The sequence below is a fragment of the Lacerta agilis genome, chromosome 15 (genome assembly GCF_009819535.1).
Source record: "Lacerta agilis isolate rLacAgi1 chromosome 15, rLacAgi1.pri, whole genome shotgun sequence".
Lineage (NCBI taxonomy): Eukaryota > Metazoa > Chordata > Lepidosauria > Squamata > Lacertidae > Lacerta > Lacerta agilis.
In genome coordinates, this window is record NC_046326.1 from 873,801 (window position 1) to 894,584 (window position 20,784).

The following is a 20,784-nucleotide window of genomic DNA, read 5'->3' on the forward strand; positions in this document are numbered from 1 at the left end:
TAAAGGTTAATCTTAGTGCTTCCCCCCTCCCCCCCAACCCCCCCCCCGCACCTCAGTTCTCTTTTGCCAATGAGTTCTCTGCTCTCACTCTTTTTCCCACCTGGAGTTGGGCTTGGGTTTGGGCTGGGTGTGTGTGTGGGGGGGGTCTTATTTTCCTCCCCTCTTCTGAAATTTCTCCCCCTCCCCCTCCCTTCCTGACAAAATCCCTGTAAAGCTAATGACAGCTCTAAGAACCTGTTGAGTTTTGCCATCTGGTCAGGCCTTAACCAGACTAAACTCGGATTTAATTCCATTTCAAAGCTGCAGTAAAATTCATCAGAAGTGCAGCACAGAGCTTTTGGACGTTACATCATGCTTGTAATTTTTAGGCTTGTTTCAAAATCATTATGTAACCATTCCTGGAAGAATCTTGCCCCTTCATCCAGCTCTGTGGTGGCTGTGTATGACCCAGTGTGCCCTAGCGCACTCCAAGCAGTTCCCAGGCGGAGACTCTTGCATTTCAGCCTCAGGCGCTGGGTATTAACAGACACCTCCGCCAAATCCCTTGGGGGATGCAGTGTAGATGGGGTTTTTGTGGTTTCCATCAATCATCTCTGTTTCAATTTCTCTGTCATTGAAGTATGCGTATACGGCCGCAAAGGGCATGCGGCAGCCTGCTTGTTTGCCCCGGGGTGAGTTTACGCAAGCTTTGTTTATATGGATAAACTGGGCCTCTCCTGCTTCATTGAGTTCAGTGAGGACAATGGGTTTGTGCTTTCACTGACCCATAACATCCTAATATGAAGCAAAGGGCAGGGCTGGACCTAAGAAGAGTCGAACCAAAGGTCCCTCGAACTGAGCATCCTGTTTCCTCAGTGGCCCCATCAGATGCTGCAAAGAGGTTTGAGTGTCTCTGTACTGCAAAGCATTATCAGAAATTATCAGGCAAGAGGGAAAGGCCACCACATGTGTTACAGGCAAGGACAGCATCTCCAAGTAGGACAGATAGATGCTTTTGCCTGACAGCCTGGGAGAGCGCAGTTGCCCTCCTTGTGTGCTTCCTATAGCATCCTGCCATTAGAACACAACACACTAGACAGGAGGACTGTGCAACCAATTTGGCTGGATTCCAAACTAAATTGAGTTTCCAGACTGAATCTGAATCAGGCCTGGATTGATTCAGACCAGTCTGCATCTCAGAACACTCTGTAAGAAAGCCAGAAAGCCTTTCTCCAAAATGTTGCAAAAGTGCAAAACAATCCCATAGAAGGAACACACCAGGGGGGGAAATGGGGAGCTGCAGTTATGACTCTTTTGGTTTCCAGTGCATATGAATGGAACTAACAATGATTCGTATTTTCAGTTTTCATTTTGGATTCATAGTCTGAGTTGAATTGGGTCTGAATTGATCTGAACTGAATCAGGAACTGAGTCAAAGGTTGGGGGGGGAGCACTTGCTCATCTCTGCTAGCTAGTACTTTGATTTGATACAGCAGGGACCTTCTTCTACCCTTATGTTAGCTGTTGCCAGTCACTACTGAGCTAGAGGTTTTATGTTCCCCATTCTGCTTTCAGAGTGCAAAACTGAAATCTGAGTTGTAGACTTAGATCTATTTTGCACATTTCAAGTATTCAGAGTGTTCACCTACATTAACTCAGTAATGGTTACATCAATGCCATAAGATTGGAAACCATTATGATGATCACAGAAAAAAGGAAGTCAAAGCCCACCAAAAAATAATCCTGGGAAAATTGCAGTTTGTTACTGGTGCTAGCAATTGTAGCTCCGTGAAGGGCAAACAACTTTCTGGTATTCTTTTGGGGAGGGGGGTGTCATTTAAATGAATGGTGTATGCCTAGTGCCAGTGTATATCAAACTTGGGCCTCTAGCTGTTTTGGACTCCAGCTCCCATCCTCCCTAGCTAGCAGGACCAGTGGTCAGGGATGATAGGAATTGTAGTTCAAAAGCATCTGGATACCCAAGTTTGAGAAACTCTGGCCTATTTTGTTGACCTGAAGGATTTATCTAAATTATTTCAGCTCCTGTTCACATTTCTGTTAGTTTGTTCTTTACATATCTTATATTTTGTGTATGTCTTGTAGTTGATTCAACATTGGGCTTCTGAGCTTCATGAAATAAACACCATAGAAATTATGGTTATCAACTGGATTTTCTTAATCAGATAGGGTCTGCATCTTACGGATTCACATCCATTCCTTTTTGTGGTGTGGCATGATCTTAACATTCACAAATATTCTTGGCAGTGGGGTGCCCTCTAGGAGTTCTTGGACTACAACTCCCATCGTCCCTGACCATAGACCATGATGGCTGAAGCTGATTGGAGCTGAAAGCCAACAACATCTCCAGCACACAACTTTGGCTACCAGCTGCAAGTGTAGATGTCTGAGATGCTGGCTGGTGGCTTTCCACATTCACAGAGTAAGTTTGTGGCATAGGTGAGATTTGAACTGTAGACCTCACAATGTTTCCTACTCTACCTCCCAACTCTTATAGCTGTTCATGGGATGAGAGTCAGGAGGGCTGGCTTTTATGTCCTTGCAGGAGCCCAGCTGCCAACTCCTGCCCCTGCTGCATGTTGCTGCTTATTCCCCTCCCTGGGGCCGGCTTGGCATTATTTTGGGCACCTGCTGAGGCCCATGAGCCTGGAGCCTCCTGGCCTTGCTCCTCCTCCTACCCACCTGTCCTCCAGCAAGCAAGCAGTGAGAGGAGCAGAAGTCACAACAATCCTTGTACATCTTGTCCCTTTTCTCCAAGACCCTGGGGTGCCTTGAATGATGGTCAGGGGTGCCACGGGCAACACTTGCCTCTGTCCCTCTTTCCCTCTCTCCCTTCCTCTGATGCCCTCTCGTGTCTCTGCCTCCCAAAGGCTTGCACAGCTGTTTGTTGCAGCTGCCCTGGCTACAAGCTCCCCAGGCAAATGGTGCCTCTGGGACTGGCCACGGGGGTGCTTCCAGGTTGGATAAAAATCAGTTATTTAAAAATAAATAAATAAATAAAAATAGATTTTTTTTTTATTTAAATCAGATTTTTAAAATAAAATGATTTTGGAGGAAAAAATCTTTCTAAAGATAGTTTTCTATTTAAGTTATATTATAGTCCAAAGGCTATTCACCAGGAAATAAGAATTTGTTTTAAGTTTTTCATGTGTGTTAAAACTCAGTCTAAGGTTTTTTAAAATTGTTTAACCACATCAGTTAACAAACATGGATACATATTCTATAATGTTATTGTTTTAGTTAAATAAATTGTTTAAATTGTTATTAAGGAAATGATTATTTTTCTCCTTCCAATAAAGTACAGCAGAAAAGTTGTCCAAATATAAACATTTAACTTATTAAACCTTACAATAATTTCATAATTATGTGTCAATGTACAGTCATACCTCATGTTACGTTTGCTTCATGTTATATATTTTTCAGGTTGCATCCTGTGGCAACCCGGAAGTATCGGAAAGGGTTACTTTCGGGTTTTGCTGCTCACGCATGCGCTGTAGCACTAAATTGTGCTTCGCGCATGCACACAAGCACCAAAACGCGCCGCGCACCTGCGCAAATACAGTGCTTCAGGTTGCGGGCTTTTCTCATTGCGAACAGGCCTCAGGAACAGATCGCATTCGCAACCAGAGGTACCACTGTATTTCTTATAGTATAACCAAATCAGTAATTTTTAATATAACTGTAAAAACTACTCTGAAAATTTATTATTCCAAAAATGAAACCTTCATCTGGTTGTAAATATTAAGATTATACCAGCAAGAATGAGTCTTTCTGTAAAAAAAAAAAAAAGATTTAAATCAAATCCACTGTGGGTGCTTCCCAGGCCCCTGTGGGGCAGTGTGAGCAGGAACCTCCCTTTGGGGTGGGGTGGGGTGGGGGAGGCAGCTCAGAGACCAGGGGTAGCAGCTGCAGCTGCCCAGAGGAGTCCCAAGGAGAGGGGAGAGGAGGCTGAGGAAACACTCTACAAGGGAGGCTGTTCGAAAAGGGGTGAGGGGCTGCTGGCTCTGCAGGCAAGGGGGGGGGGAAACATAACTGAGCTCCTGAGCCCCACAGGGAAGCTGCAGAAAGAATGGGAACCGTGGACCCAAAAAGCTTGAAAACCTCTGCTCTAGGAGTTGGTGTGGATTCTGCCCAGAGGCAAACAAATTAGGCAATGGCAATGTAACAAGGATGGAGTACATGGGAAGAGGGTCCCACCGAGAGCATCCGGCATCCGGCCACCCTGAACAGTGGAAACAGCTCCTCACTGGAAAAGTGATGGGGGGCAGGAGCCCCTTCCTTCCTTTCCTTCCTTCCTTCCTTCTTCTTCTTTCCTTCCTTCCTTCCTTCCTTCCTTCCTTCCTTCCTTCCTTCCTTCTCCCCCTCCCCCTCTAGGCAGTCATGTGGATGGGGCTCAGGTGAAGAGGACAAGCCATAGTGCCAGAACCTGCTCAAGGCAGACGGGCCATTTTCTCCTCTCCCTCCTCCCCCAGCCCACGGAGCTGACATTATTATTGCACGAATTCCAGCAGTGGGACTTGCTGCGTCAGGGGTCCCCGAACTAAGGCCCGGGGCCCGGATGCGGCCCGATCGCCTTCTCAATCTGGCACGTGGATGGTCCGGGAATCAGCGTGTTTTTACATGAGTAGAATGTGTGTTTTTATTTAAAATGCATCTCTGGGTTGTTTGTGGGGCATAGGAATTCGTTCATATTTTTTTTTCAAAATACAGTCCAGCCCACCACAAGGTCTGAGGGACAGTGGACCGGCCCCCTGCTGAAAAAGGTTGCTGACACCTGTGCTGGGTCATTAGCGATGTTGGTGAATTCCAAGGAAAACTGGAGTGGAGATTGCTGAATATTCCTCTTACTCATTCCATGTCCAGAATGGAAATCAGTCTAGCACTGTGGTTGAACAGGGTGGGATAATGTAATGACATTGTAGTTTACATAATTGATTGCGTAAATTATGTAATTTCAACGCTGTGGGCAGTGAGAGGAATGATGTAGTTTTTGGTGGAAAACTAAGTGCAGCAGTATAGAAACTGTGATGTGTGTAGCGAATACAGAACAGAGAGGAAAATGATGCCTCCTTACATTCCTGTTGGTCACATATGTATACTGTACTCTTGATAGCATTTAATAGGAAAGCGGGCACAGATGATTTAAAAAGTACAAAATACTACTAGTCTACCCTTCCTATCTCCCACCAGTTCCCCCCTTCCTGCCAACCCCCAAAAATCTATGGGAATGAGAGAAGAGTCCTGCTTTCTGCCCAGTGTTATGGTAATTTCCTAGATGCAAACTGTCTGGTGATTACCAGAGGCTCTGTTAAGGACGAAAGCTTTTCTCAGAGGCCTGGATCTGCCTGAGGCGGCTCTTGAGTCTTTCTGCACAATAGGGGCCGACACAAAAGCCCAGAGAGATCATCTGGCTTATTAAACAATTGCTAGAAATGGGGAAGGGGGCAAGGGGGGCAGGCTTGTTCAAGAGCCTGCAGAGGAGGATCTGTGGGGAGGGGGCTGGCGTCTCTGGCCACCAGTGGACTGTGTGCTGCTCCAGTCAGAGCTGCACCTGGCTGCTGTGCTAAGTTGCAAGTGAAAAAGCCACAGCATTGCTCCTGGGTCTGGCCTGTCTTGAAGGGAAGGGAAGAGGCATGTTGGTGTGCTTGCAGTCGGTCCAGTCGGCTCTTTGGAGCTCTGTTGGTAGCTTGCAGAGAGGAAGTAGGCCCGTCACCTAGGCAACCTGAAGAGCAGGCTGAGGCTCCACTTACAGCCCAGGGACTCCAATGACCCTTTGTTTGAGAATGGTCAGCACCCAAAGAAAGAGGGGAAAGCTTCATTTGTGGAGCTGCAGAGAAAAGATGCTGAGTAGCTGCTGGCTTCTGAGGACAGTGTGGCAGCGGTAGCTGTGACTGTTTAATTTTTTGACAATTAGTTTTATTTCTACACTGTTTGCCTCTCTTCCAACCATATCTCACTGGTCTCCAAGCAACACTATGAAGTAGTCCCTTGAGCAGAGATGGTGAGCAGAGATGTTTTGGAACCACTAATCCATTTAAGGCACCTTGAGGCTGCACCCTCTGGTTTAGATGGTGTTGTCTCCCTTCTGCGGGAGGGGCTGGTGGAGCTTGATATGGTCATTAGCCTGTGACGACATTCTCTCTGCGTTCCCATTGTGCACTATGGGTTCTCAAAGGCCAGTGGCCTGCCTTTGCCCTCTGACTTCCTTCTCTCATCAGCTGGTGCTGGGAGAGAACGGCTGTCCATCACAGGGAGAAAAGGCATTGATCATGGCAGTTTTGTACAGAACAGTGCTGGGAAGGGAAGCTTCATTGACTTTTGAGACATGGTGACCCCGCCTGTGCTCCTTGAAGCTGATGTCTGCAAATCAAAAAAGCATCCAGGCATTGCTAAATGTTCAAATGGTGTCAAATGTTTACGTTTGCAATAGGAGGCTCTCAAATCTTACTTTGGAACACGGGGTACATAATTCATGTCCTTCTGGGAGGGATGCTCTTCCCCAGACATTGTCTGCAGGGGCGGAGGGGTACATCAGGAATCGGATGCCGTTGACAGCTCTGTTTGAGGACAGCAGGTCTCTTTGGGAATTGAACAGACTAAAACTGCTTAATATATTTCACACACACACACACACACACACACACACACACAGAGAGAGAGAGAGAGAGAGAAAGAGAGATTAGGAGGCATTTAACTAGCAGCATCCTTGTTAGTCCCTGGGGTGTGAAGGGACTGACCATAAGAAACACCACAGAGAAGCTAGAGGAGCCAGTGGAAAAAGTTACAATCACAAAAGTTACAGTCACAGACAAGGTTTTGTAAAGAAATTTGAGTGGTGAAGCCTTGCAATTTGGCATAAACCAGGGAGCAGGAGATGCTTTCTAATGTATACAAAGAATATTGGACTCCAGTATGTTCCTTTTCATCTTGAAATGGGAAGGGGCACATGTGAGTCCAGGGCTCAGTGTCATCTGGTTCACATGTAACACTAAGCCAAACCATGGCTTAGCATGAACATGCACATATTCAGAGAGGGAAACCCTGCTGCTTTACTCCTCCTCCAGCCATGCTGCTGTGCTCCAGTGAGCTAATCCATGGTTTGGCTTAGCATGTTGTCTGTGCTCCAGGCAAAACACAACTGTGACCAAGGTTTGTTTTGGTTTACCTTGTCTAATGGCTTGCCTAGAAGAGGGAAACCACAAGCCTGGAGTTTGATGACATGCAAATCCAAACCATTGCTTAACTCGCAGCAGCAACAACAGGACTGCAGAAGGGCCAAAAGAGTCACAATCTCCTCTTTGTGAGCCTGTACACTTGCGTGTTCTCAATAAACCACGATTTGGCTTAGTGTTGCATGCCAAGTGAGGCTGTGGCTTGTTCCCAATATCGCGATAAGCCATCATTTACCTTGATTCTGAATGCAGCCTCTGTGTGTTCAGTACTTTCAACTCTGCTGTGTATTTCTCATTGCTTATTCATCCAAACCAGCCTCATGATCCGAGGTCACTGTTTGTTTCAACTTCTATAGATAAGGAACTAAGGGCGCTGTGCCCGTGCCTTCATCCTGATCTTACAATTAGAGCTGTAAGCCAGGCATTAATCCATTTCATTGGCGTTTTAATGAATTAAAGTTTGATTAACAAATTTGAATTGACGGGGTTTCACGTAAAGGAGCACATGAGCTGTTGCTTTTCAAGCCTGTTTTGTTCTGGGATGTTGCTGTAATGGTGGCTGGAAAAGGAAGTATTAAGCATAGCCCTTGTTATTTTTGTGGTGAACAACTCATATAAATGATATTGTTGTACAGTGGTACCTCTGGTTACGAACTTAATTCGTTCCAGAGGTCCGTTCTTAACCCAAAACCATTCTTAACATGAGGCAACACTTTCGCTAATGGGGCCTCCTCCTGCCGCCGCACCACTAGCATGCAACTTCCTCTCGCATCCCAGGGCAAAGTTCGCAACAAGGAGCTCTACCTCCGGGTTAGCAGAGCTCGTTACCTAAAGCGTTCATAAGGAGGACGGTACGTAACCCAAGGTTCCACTGTACATTCATCTCAATTTTTGCACAACACTCTGCAGCTCAGGTGTTTTTAGCAATGTGGAAGATGGCTTGCAGTCTCTGACTTTTGTGGGCACTGGCTTCATATTAATATACTTTTCTATAGCCCCCACAAGAGACAGAAACTTTTTTTAAAAAAAAGAAAAGAAAAGAAAAGCAATGGAATCTGGGGATTCTGAGGGAAATGAAAATTCATTCCGTGGAGCAATGGCAAGGTCAGCTGGAACAGATTCACCATCTCAGCATTCCTCTCTTCCACTTTCTTCCCCTTCTGTTTTTTCCTCCATTCGGGTTTAGAGAGGAACAAGGCAGACTGAGGCCAAGCTGCAGAGCTGCAGAGCTGGAAGGAAAAGAAAAAAGAGATCTTTGTGCTCTCCAAACAAATGTTGGGTTTTGTGGCAGCTGCTTCTCATCTGTTCTCAAGCTTGGGATTCTCCAGACGGCAAACTAATAACAGCAGACTTCCCTAAAGCCAACCTTTCCTGGCAATGGGGCCATTTTTTATAACTTTTTAACACTGACTGCAGCTCCAGCATGCCAGAACTTGAAAGGGTTGTACTGTCCCGAGCTCTGTTCTCTTTGATAGCAGGTTCAAAAGGGTGGATGGGAGAGCTCAACCTCTGAGGCTCTGGACAGAACCCAGCATAGAGAAGGAATAACAGTGGAACTGAGAGGGGGCCTGTTTGGGTGATACTTTGCTCCTGGGGCACAGTTTTGAAGTGGTGGGGGAGAAGCTCTCTGTTCTGCACACACGCTCCCTCGTGCCTCTCACCAGAACAAGTGAACTGGCTAGTGCAGCATTGTGCCCCTTGCCCCAGTTCATGTTGTTCAGTTTCCCTTGGGCAGGGAGGGAGCGTGCAAGTCAAAAGGCCCACACTCCCCCCCCCCCCGTTGATGTTCCCAAGGACAAAGTGCCACACAAGCAGCCCCAAGGTGAACCAAGGCAGGCCTCATGCCAACATGCAGTATCCCTGGCCCCAGTGCCCTGGTAGGGTCAATTGCTCACACCTCCTCACCAGCCCCCAGTCATCATGCCAATGGTCAAGGACAGTGGAAGCTATAGTCTAGCAACTCTGCAGCACCATGGGTTACTCACCCTGATCTAGGACTTCTTTCCTCCAGCCCTGTTACTGAGATAGTTCCAGCTGAAGATACAAGGATTGAGCATTTATTCTACCACCGAGAAGCTGGCTCTGATCGGCAGCCTCTGCTCTGTAAAAGGTGAGATTGCAGTCCAGAGTCCAAGCCAATGGCAATCCTTCTCCTTCCTTTCTCAAAGTGCTCTCTTGGGTCAAATAATTTTGGCCTCAGATGCTGCCTCCCTCTTATTTTCAGCAGTGAGTTTATTTAGAGTTGTGTGTATTGTAGGGAAGCAAAGAATTCAGCAAATGGCTCAGATTCAGTATCCCAAGTCAGGTGTTTTGTCAATTAATGCTAAAATGCTGGATTCCACCAGAAAAAGAGGAAGAAGCTTTGTTGTATTTGCTGTTCTTCTTCCTTGTGCTGAATATGGGGAATGAAATTCATCCTTTAGGCAACCAGGAATTAATTAGTTTTGTAAAAAAAAAAACCCCAGAAAATCAGTGTTGTGTTACCCCACAATAGCTAACATTGGTAAGCAGTTGGTAACTTTATGAGCTTACAGGATTCTTCTACCTTCATATTTGGTGTGCAAGGTGGGCAGGGGGGCAGAGTACAACTAACTAGATATGTGTTAAGATACTAAAGGGGAAAAGGTGGGAGCCTTGTTTCAGAAACAGTAGAATCAAAAAACCTCTCCATTTTGGCATATCAATCTATTGAATATTGTTGCACAAGATTTATTTGTTATATGCTGCCTGGACTCCTTCAGAAGAGGGTGGGATATAAATTTAAAGAATCATAGATTCTGCAATGCAGAAGTCTCAGCTGAAGCATTCATGACAGAGGGCCATCCAGCCTCTGCCTAAAAGCCTCCAAGGAAGGAGAGTCCACCTCTCCACCTCTCATGGGAGTCTGTTCCACTGCTGAACAGCTCATACTGTCACAAAGTTGTTTCTGGTGTTCAGTTGGAATCATTTTTCTTGTACCTTGAAGCCATTGGTTCGACTCCTACCCTCCAGAGCAGGAGAAACAAGCTTGCTACTTCTTCCATGTGACAGCCATTGAGATACATGAAGATGGCTCTCATATCTCCTTTCAGTCTCCTCTTTTCCAGGCTAAACGTACCAGTTCCCTCAACCATTCCTCATAGGCTTGGTTTCCAGACCTTGATCATCTCGTTCGCCTCCTCTGCAACCTTCCAGTTTATCCACATCCTTCTTAATTTGTGGTGCCCAGTATTCCAGATGTGGTCTGACCAAGGCAGAATAGAGTGCTACTATTACTTCCCTTGATCTGGACACTAGACTTCTGTGATACAGCCTAGAATAGCATTGGCTCTTTTGCTGCTGCATCACACTGTTGACTCATGTTAAGCTTGTGGTCCATTTCACATGTACTGCTATTTTAAAAAGGTAAAATGTAAAGACCCCTGCTAGTAAGCCAGGTGTCCCCCCAAGCTATATTTGTGCACCTGGTTCTTTCTGCCTAAGTGCAGAACCTTACATTTGTCCCTATTGAAATTCATTTTTTTTAAGCTGGGCCCAGTTCTCCAATTTTTAATTCTGATTCTGTCTTCTGCAGCATTAGCAAACCCACCCCCCCAAATTTGGTGTCATCTGCAAATTTGATGAGCATCTCCTCAATTCCTTCATCCAAGCCATTATGAAGATGTTGAACACAACGGGCCCAGGACAGAATCCTGCGGCACCCCACTTGTCACTTTTCACCAGGATGACGAGGAACCATTAATGAGTACTCTTTGGGTTCAGTTGGTCAATAAATTCCATTAAATAAAATATTCCTACCCTCTTGCAGTATGCCTTGGGATATCACCACCTGAATTCACTTCACACTATAATGTTAACAGGCATAGGGGTAATATGGAGGTTGAAGTAAGTTTGAGTTGGTTAACCCAGCAAAATCAGCTGTTTTTATCCTACCTCTTTCATCCTGAGTTAAATGATCAAGTAAGTAATAGCAGAGTTGTGATTGATGGTGAGTATGTCTCACAGCGGGTGGCGCCGTGGGTTAAACCACAGAGCCTAGGGCTTGCCAATCAGAAGGTTGGTGGTTCGAATCCCCGTAACGGGGTGAGCTCCCATTGCTCGGTCCCAGCTCCTGCCAACCTAGCAGTTTGAAAGCACATCAAAGTGCAAGTAGATAAACAGGTACCACTCTGGTGGGAAGGTAAACGGCTTTTCCGTGTGCTGCTCTGGTTCACCAGAAGCGGCTTAGTCATGCTGGCCACATGACCTGGAAGCTGGATGCCGGCTCCCTCAGCCAGTAAAGTGAGATGAGCACTGCAACCCCAGAGTCGGACACGACTGGACCTAATGGTCAGGGGTCCCTTTACCTTACATCTCACAGTTCAATAAAGAAACCCAGCAAATAACTCAAGATGGTGGAAATGAGTGTTGCAGCCAAACACCGGGATTTCCTTGTTTGCCAGGTCCTATTTCTAGCAAACAGTAGATGTGACAGTAAAACTGTTCTTGGAGTATATCACTGCAGTTGTGGTGACAAGGTTAACTATTTTACACTGGAAACAATTCCTTTCATGTGTCAGGCAAGAAAGCAAGAGTAGAACTCATCTCCCTGAAATCTAGTTTTCAATGTGCATTTAATTGTTTTTATTGAGAAATACTTGAACATGCAACCCCTGCCTCCTCACCTGCAAATGAACCAGTGTAGTCCAGGGACAGTTTTACCACATGCTGATCTGCATATGTCTGCATTGCCCCACAATTGTGCAAGGAAGCCAAGAGCAAGGAGCAAACAGTGACTTAATGGGGAAGTTTATATCCAAGTCGGTCAGGCTTTAATCCTTTGGCGTTGCTTTTAACCCCTGCTGCTTCTATGCCCTCCTTGCTCTGAAGGCTGTATAGCAGCCACTTGCCAGCTGCTGAGCTTCAGGTAGGTGCCCCTCCTGCCAGAGTTGGGTTTCCCACCTCATCCTGCCTTTTAGTCTTGGGCTTGGTCAGATCCAGACGCTTGTCCGTTGTAGCACGATGCTTTGTGGCTGCAGTTCATTTCTGATAACAAGTTTTTAAAATCAGAGCACTGTGTTCATTGATGGCCCTGTATCAGTAATAAAAATGGAAACCTCCTCCCCCAACCCTTGCTCCCTCCGCTCTCCCAAACGACCTGCATGGCAGCTGAGGGCTGTGTTTTACAACTGTAGGAGGGATGCCTTCTTCCCCAGTGTTTGCATGCTGCCAGAGTAATGCATCTGCGATAAACCACTCACACCTTGCTTCCCCCTTGTTTCCCCCTCCCTCTCTGTCTCTTTGTCTCCTCTAACATTTCCAGTTCTGCCCAAAGCAAGCATTGAAGTGGAGTCTTATTCAGCTCACCCTGGTGACCTCCTCCAGTTGCGCTGCCGGCTACGGGATGATGTGCAGAGCATCAACTGGGTACGAGATGGGGTCCAGCTCTCGGAGAACAACCGGACACGCATCACAGGGGAGGAGGTGGAGGTTAGGGACGCCGTGCCAGAGGACTCAGGGCTTTATGCCTGCATGACCAACAGCCCCTCTGGAAGCGAGACCACCTACTTCTCCGTGAACGTCTCAGGTTTGTAGCAGGCAACCGCAGAGATGAGGGGCAGCAAACTAGTGTTGGCATTGCTCAGGCCCTCCAAATGTTTCAGCACCCATCATCCCTGACCATTGGCCATGCATGCAGGCTGGGGCTTATGGGAGTTGGAATCCAATAAAACCTGGAGGGCCACAGGTTCCCCACCTCTAGCACAGCAGATGGCATCCAGTCTGGGTGCAAGGAAAACCCGTTCTGGATTCTCTTTCTTCAGCAAGTCTCACTGCTTCCTAGCTTAACCGGCCTCTTGCAGGGTTGTTTGGGGTATTGCTCAGTTCTTCACATGCGAAGTGCTTGAGTGCAAGTCACCTGCTCTGACTCAAGTCCTTCCTTGGATCTGATGTATGAGTGAGCTGCTTAAAGGGATAGTTCCAAGGGGCATCTTTGATGGCATCTTTGCAGGCTTCTTTCCTTGCTGGTAGACCAGCAGGTGAAGACCAGGCCTTTCCCTCCTCTGATGGAGCTCAGACCTATCACCTTGTAGTTCCTGGAGAGGTGGCTTCCTCTGCCTCCTTTCTTGGCTGCTGGTGGAAGACACAGTTCCTTCTCCTTGGACCAGAGTGGTTGCAGGAGGCTGCCGTAGGTGAAGTTGTAGTCCAGCCATGGAAATTTTCCAGCTGGGTTGGCTGTCCATCAACAAAACCAAGAACAGGGATGGAAGTGTTGTCCATTCAAAGACAGTGCAGCTATTAAGAGCAGGGTGAAAGTGTGCTTGCTCATGTCAAATGAATTACTTATACCTAATAGAATCCCCGCGACGGGGGTGAGCTCCCGTTGTTCGGTTCCCAGCTCCTGCCCACCCTAGCAGTTCGAAAGCATGTCAAGTGCAAGTAGATAATAGGTACCGCTCCGGCGGGAAGGTAACGGCGTTTCCCGTGCGCTGCTCTGGTTCACCAGAAGCAGCTTAGTCACGCTGGCCACATGACCCAGAAGCTGTACTCTGGCTCCCTCAGCCAGTAAAGCGAGATGAGCACCGCAACCCCAGAGTCGTCCGTGACTGGACCTAATGGTCAGGGGTACCTTTACCTTTACCTTAATAGATTCCCAGGATAGTCACAGTACAGTGAGCACACATCTAAGGCAGGAAGTGCTAATTGTGCTTCCAGGAGAGCATTTCAGATTTTGTTCAGTTGTGCCTGAAGGTGCTACAGAGACTGGCAAACCCAGTTTGACCAGAAGTTATGGTGGAACGGAAAGATTGAGCACGATGTGGTCATTGATAGCTCTACAGTGCCAACTGCATAAAATTCCATTTCTTGAGACTCTTGGTTTTCCTTTTATTTAGGATCAAGTTGATAGTCCTTATGGCTACAAAGTGGGCAAATCCTGCCAAAAGCTCAGACGGCAGGGGGGGTAATTGAATAAGAATTCCATGGTTGTGAGTAAAGTTTCAGCATTCTACCTAGTTCTATGCTTCTTCCCACAAATAATTCCTTGCGGAATAAGGGATTACACAGATTTGCTTGAGTTGTGTAGTGTCAGGATACCACATTTCACAATACAACTGGGTTGTATTCAACTAAGTCTTGCTCAGAGTAGACCTATTGAAGAGACTAACTATGACAAATTTAACTTCAGTGGATCTTGTCTGAGTCCCACTCTGGCTGCAGACTGAAGGGTGGTGAAATCTCTTTGCTGACTCTCATGGCCATTGCAAGGTTCTATCTAGACAGGCAATTTATCACAAGTTAAAACTGTTATTGGGCCACCCTGCTTCAAATTTCTGATAGCGGACTGGAGATGAGGAGAATCTTTCATTTCAGAACACCTTCCCATTTTTTAAAACAGATAGCAAAGGAGAACTCTAGACATCACATGACAAGCTATGAATTTCCCCCTCCCCCCATAAGTAAATAAATCCAGAAGCATGTGATCTTCTGTCTCCAGTCTGAGATGGTATGACCCAGACTAATTCTTTCCTGTGCTGAGCTGTTTATCTCAAGCTGATAGGGTTGCTGATCAATACAGAGTGACAGACGAGATACTCCTGAAAGGATATTGAATAACCAACCCAACCACAAGACTTTGACTGGCTTTGGGAGCCGGCCAGAATGTCTGCTTGCCTCCAGCAGCCAGCTGGATTGGCTGGCAGCCCGTGGGACTGGGTAGGGTGGAAGGCCAGGAGGCCAACAGTAGGGGGAGCCAATGACAGGCAGAGCCAACTCTTTCCAGTTGTGTCCCCCGCCCCCACTCCTCACCTGCTGAGTTTTCCAGGGCAACCTGCCAGCCACTGGCATCTTCTGGACTGGTAGGAAGCAGGCAGGCAAATGAGGAGTGGTAAGGCCTTATCCCTACCACGAGGAGCCTGTCAGAGGTCCTAAAAGCAGAAAGAAGGGCTTATCCAAACATAACCTTCACCCGCTCTTTCCAGGCACAGCCTGCACTTTTAAGCTCCGTGTGAGAGCTTCTCCCATGAAAACCCTCTCTCTAGTACTCCATTGGAGCATACAGCAATCCACGGAAAATCCGAATGGATGTTTGCTCTGATTGAGTACTAAAAAGCTCCAGAGCAAAGAACCAAAGCAAAATCACGATGGGGCACAGCTTTGAAGTGTGAAGCTGTGCCTGCAAAGAGGTGGGCAAAATGTAAGTAAGTGTGGATGAGCCCAAAGCCCCTGAGGCCAGCAAGTTTGCCTGCACTTCTGCAGGTTTGGAAGAAGGAACAGGGCGTCACCTCAGAATGAAAAATGCCCCTGCCAGGGGCAAGCTGGAAAGTACATTGGGGGGCCCATTCCCAGTCATGTATTCCTCAGTGGTGTCCTGGGATTTTCGTTCTTCTTCCAAGTCCCACTTATTTTCATACCAAGCAACCCAACAGATCCAGGTACTCAGGACAGATTTCCCTATTAAAATTTCTGTCCTGCCATCTTGGTGCAAAAGCACCATTCAGGGCAGCATACAACATTTAACCATGGGAATTCTACCAAAACAACATTTGACCTAGGAGTCAGGGGTCAGCAGTTAAAACCAAAACATAAAAACGTTAGCCATCATATTCAGAAAGGCCTTCTGGAATAAAACTGTATTCAACAAGCAGAGAAAAATAGGGAGGGTGCCACGCACACTTCACAATCTGGTGCATCCACTGCAAAGGATCTCTCTCTTTCATATTCTACTCAAATGTTCTTTCGCCCTAGATGACATGCAGAGAAGCGTGACCCATGATCTTAGGGCAGGGCAAGGGGTACCTAAGGCATGCAGGACTTTAAAAGTGATCACCAAAACTTTGAATTGGGTCTGGAAGCAAATAGGTAAATGTTTGCAGTTGTAGGATTGGTGTAACCAACACAATCCCACGGACAAGTGCCCACTTAAGGAAGGTAAATGTGTGGGGCTCAGAGAACAACTTCCCTTCTCCTGCATCATTGCAGGCTAGCATGCTGCCCACTCAAAAATGATTCCAGCCACTTCCTTTTCTAGATGCTCTTCCTTCTGCTGAAGATGACGATGATGACGACGATTCTTCCTCGGAGGAGAAGGAGGCAGATAACTCCAGACCAAATCGTACGTGTGACATTAATCAGTTAATGTAACTTGTCAGTTACGAACACAGCCAGGATTTTTATTTTTCAAACTCTCTTGGTAGCAGTGATGCTTTTCTAGCTGGAACCTGTCCATTAGCAATATTCTATGAAGCCTGTGGTGCTTTTCTTCTTTTGCCCTTGAAGTGTCCTAAGCCTACTTAGCAATGCTTCCACCTGGAAGTACTCATTCTCCCTTGGTGGTGGGGAGTGTGGCTCTTGCAACCCCTTCCAGTCCTCTGTGGAGCATATTCTCTTTTATTGTCCACTGCACAGTACGCTGCGTGAACGCGTGTTATTCCCCCGTTTGGACGGTTTGAAACCGCAGCATGGTGGAAGTGTTGGATTCTGTCTCTCTGACATTCACCAAGGGGTGACTGCGGGGGTAGCCGAATTTTTGGCAGCAGTGCTTCAAGGAGCACTTTAACAGAAGGAAATTCTAGATTTTACTAACACACACATACATCAGCCTATGAGTTTAAATGTTGTTTCTTTGTGTATATATATTTTAAAGTTTTTGTACGTGATTCTTGATCTTGCGATTTTATATGTAAATGCCTAATAAAGGTTTGATAAGTAGTGCCAGGGGCCAACAGGTTCCTAGTGCCTACCGGTTGGCAGACATCCAATAGGCTAGGTAGGAAACAGGCACCCAGAGTGCTGGCAAAGACCTCGTCTTCTCCCTCAGCAGTAAATTGTCCCTTCCAAGGGTAGAGCAACAGAAGTGGAACAGGATTAATTTCACAGTGGCACCTGATTTTGGAGACCAGGAAAGCCATTTTCAACATCTAGAAGTTGCTTACCCTGAGCAGCTGTCCTGGGGGTACAGGGAGCTGAAACCCAGTGGTCAGCAAGGCTCCTAATTCAATTGTGAAGGGAGAATTGTGCTACTTTCTAGTTACAGGACATGTTCTTCCTGGTGCCATGTGCTTTCCCCCCTTCAAGATGTGCTAAATATTGATAAGCCGCAACTTACTCGCATATCTGTCTCTCTGTCTGTTTTTTGGGGTTGGGGGTGGTCTCCTGTAGAAGCCATTCCACCTTACTGGACGTACCCTGAGAAGATGGAGAAGAAGCTTCATGCTGTTCCTGCTGCCAAGACCGTGAAGTTTAGGTGCCCCTCAAGTGGGACACCCACCCCTTCTCTGCATTGGCTGAAGAATGGCAGGGAATTCAAGCCTGACCATCGTATAGGTGGATATAAGGTAGGATCCCTGCTTGTTTGGAGATTAGAGGCAGATCTAAGAATATGTTGTTGTTGTTCAGTCGTTCAGTCATGTCTGACTCTTCATGACCCCATGGACCAGAGCACGCCAGGCACGCCTATCATTCACTGCCTCCCGCAGTTTGGCCAAACTCATGCTAGTCACTTCGAGAACACTGTCCAACCATCTCATCCTCTGTCGTCCCCTTCTCCTTGTGCCCTCCATCTTTCCCAACATCAGGGTCTTTTCTAGGGAGTCTTCTCTTCTCATGAGGTGGCCAAAGTACTGGAGCCTCAACTTCAGGATCTGTCCTTTCAGTGAGCACTCAGGGCTGATTTCTTTAAGGATGGATAAGTTTGATCTTCTTGCAGTCCATGGGATATAGAAGAATATAGAAAGGGGCAATTCCTGCTCCTGTGCAGAGACTTTAAACTCTGTTGTGCTGTTTGCTATTCTGGTCTGTTTTTTTTTTTTTTTCATTGTCTACCCCTCTGAATTAAAACCAATTTGCTATGCTGGTGTTCAAAACATGGAATTTCTTTGAAGTGTCCACCAAAGATGCTTTTGTTGCTGAAGAGACAAGCTGTTTTTGTTAAGTTGAAATGGGTTGCCTCTTCAGCATGTGGTGGAAACTTAAAAACAGACAAATATTTTTTTCAGTATTTGCATTTGTTGCTCTCATTATGACCTCAGAGCCCATCTGACAATATATCAGAGCCTACTAATGACTCCCTGGACCACCATTTAAGCTCTAGTTTTCTGTTACTGTTTACTGTAATATTACGGCACTAATAACCATTGAGGTCACAATGCTGTACTTTTGAGTGGATTTTTTAGTCTTTCCAGGGAGAGCAGACCACCGATGAGCGCCCCTTGTTGTCGGGGCGCATCTCAAATGCCACAATGCCAATAGGCCTAGAGTTAGCGGGCCACCAAGAGACAATATAGTTCTACATCACAATGTTAGCCACCTATCCCGTAGTACTGGGAATGACGTGGCTACCCCGGCACGATCCTGTGATCTCGTGGGGACAGAGATCCATAACTTTCACATCAGCCTATTGCCACCTACACTGCCTAGGGGCTAGAGTACCAGATTTGGCAGAGATTAGAGGGGCGGAGGTCTTAGGGCCCCTCACGGGGGAAGGACAATTGCCCCCACCATACAAGGCTTACAGAGATGTGTTTTGTGAGAAGGAAGCAGTCAGACTACCCCCCCATAGGCCTTACGACTGCAAAATTGACTTGTTGCCGGGGGCTCAGCTACCCAACAACCGGCTGTACTCCATGTCAGAGGTGGAGTTGGCAGCATTTAATTTCTGGAGAAGAATTTGTCGTGCAGCTTCATCCATCCATCCATCCATCCATCCAAAGCCCCAGGGGGTGCCCCTGTGCTCTTCATGAAGAAACGTAACACCTCAAGAGTTGACGCTTTGCAATGACTACAGGCTTCTGAACAAGGTAACGGTACTCAATCACTATCCCCTGCCATGTATTGGGGACCTGCTGGAGAGGTTGAGATCAGCAAAGATCTTCACTAAGCTCGACTTACTACCTGATACGGGTGAGAGCGGGAGATGAGTAGAAGACCATCTTTTGTGCAAGATACAGCAGTCTTGAGTACTTAGTCATGCCATTTGGATTACAATTGGGAACTGCAACGTTCCAGGCATTCATCAATCATGTGATGGGGGATCTGGTGAACTCTACAGTGTTGTGCTATCTAGATGATCTTTTGATTTACTCAGACACCCCTAAAGAGCATGTAAAACATATGAAAGAAGTGCTGCAGTGGCTCAGATAAAATCGGTTGTATGCCAAGTTAGAGAAGTGTCAGTTTCATGTGACAGAGGTGAAGTTCTTGGGCTACCACATCACCCCCGAGGGAGTACATATGGATCCCGCCAAGGTGCAGGCAGTGGTGATGTGGCAGGAACCCAGAACCAAGAAAGACTTGCAACAATTCCTGGGTTTTGCAAACTATTACCGCAAGTTCATACCAAGATACTCAGGGCTTCCGGCTGCTCTCATGGACTGCTTAAGAGGTAAGAGATTCTGCCAGTGGATGGAAGAGGCGCAGAGGGCATTTGAGAGCCTCAATGCCATGTTTGTCTCAGAAGAGTACCTAGCGCATCCTGACCCACACTGAACTTTGGTAGTAGAGACTGACTTGTCTGACAGGGCATTGGGACGGTGCTACTGCAAGAGGATGAGAACGGGGATATGAGACTGTGTGCCTTCCACTCGTGCAAGCTGATGCTGTCAGAGCAGAACTACACCATATGAGAGAGGGAATTGCTTGCTATCTGGCATGCTCTGGAAATGTGGCAACATTTCCTAGAGGGGGCGCAACATCAAGTTGAAGTGCACACCAACCACCGGAATCTCAAACACTGGCAGATGGCTGGATGCCTTAACCAGAGGCAGATCAGGTGGGTGCAGTTCTTTGCCAGATATCAGGGAGAAGAGGCTGCCCTGGTGCAGAGGCACATTCTCAAGTCAGAACAGATACAGTTAGCAGCGGTTTCAGTAGCCAAGACGCCTGACTTCCTGAAGCAAACTGCCAAGGATGAGTTTGCAAAGAGGAATATGGAGGCAGTACAGAGGAGAGACATAGCGGTGGAAGGTTTTGCTGAAAGAGGAGGGTTGCTGTATAAGGGAGAAATGCTGTATGTCCCAGAGGGCGAGCTACGTGCCAAGGTCCTGAGACAGTGTCACGACAACTTCATGGCGGGGCATTTTGGACAGTACAAAACTTTGTTCCAAGTGACAAGACAGTTTTGGTGGCTTAAGGTGAAGGAAGAAACAAAGGAGTATGTAAAGATGTGTTAGACTTGTCAGAGGGCCAAGAGGCCCCGCGAAGCGCCTGCAGGACTACTCCAACTCCTCCCTACACCTCGGGGACCATGGGAGACAATAGCTATGGACTTTATCACTGACCTACCTGAGTCGCATAAGCAGACGGTGATATGCGTGGTGGTGGACCTGTTCTCTAAAATGGTGCATTTTGTGCCCTGTAAGAAGTTGCCCTCGGCACAGGAGACTGCACAACTCTTTGTGGAACATGTGTTTAAGCTGCATAGGCTGCCTTTGAAGGTCATCTCGGACAGGGGAGCACAGTTTACCTCCCAGTTTTGGAGGGAACTAATGTAGCTGCTGAAGGTGGAAGTTTGCCTCACGTCCGCTAGACACTCACAGACAAATGGAGAGTCAGAAAGGACGTAGCATTTCCTCAGCGGAAGAGGTGGCAATAAATCCCCTGAGCCCAAAGAGTAGACGTATGGGAAAGGTATTAGACAGGAAACAAACCCAGAAACATAAGG

The 20,784-nt window shown here is 46.9% G+C and overlaps 1 protein-coding gene across 4 annotated transcripts in view; it reads left to right on the forward strand.

The window, feature by feature from the left end:
* The window catches only part of FGFR1 (fibroblast growth factor receptor 1), a 76,049-nt gene that overhangs the window by 13,257 nt on the left and 42,008 nt on the right, over window positions 1-20,784 (forward strand). For all 4 annotated transcript variants that reach the window (XM_033171885.1, XM_033171887.1, XM_033171888.1 and 1 more), the window contains exons 2-4: window positions 12,451-12,714; window positions 16,156-16,239; window positions 17,286-17,461. In XM_033171885.1, the coding sequence (XP_033027776.1) occupies window positions 12,451-12,714; window positions 16,156-16,239; window positions 17,286-17,461 (524 nt within the window). The remainder of the gene's footprint in view (window positions 1-12,450; window positions 12,715-16,155; window positions 16,240-17,285; window positions 17,462-20,784) is intronic.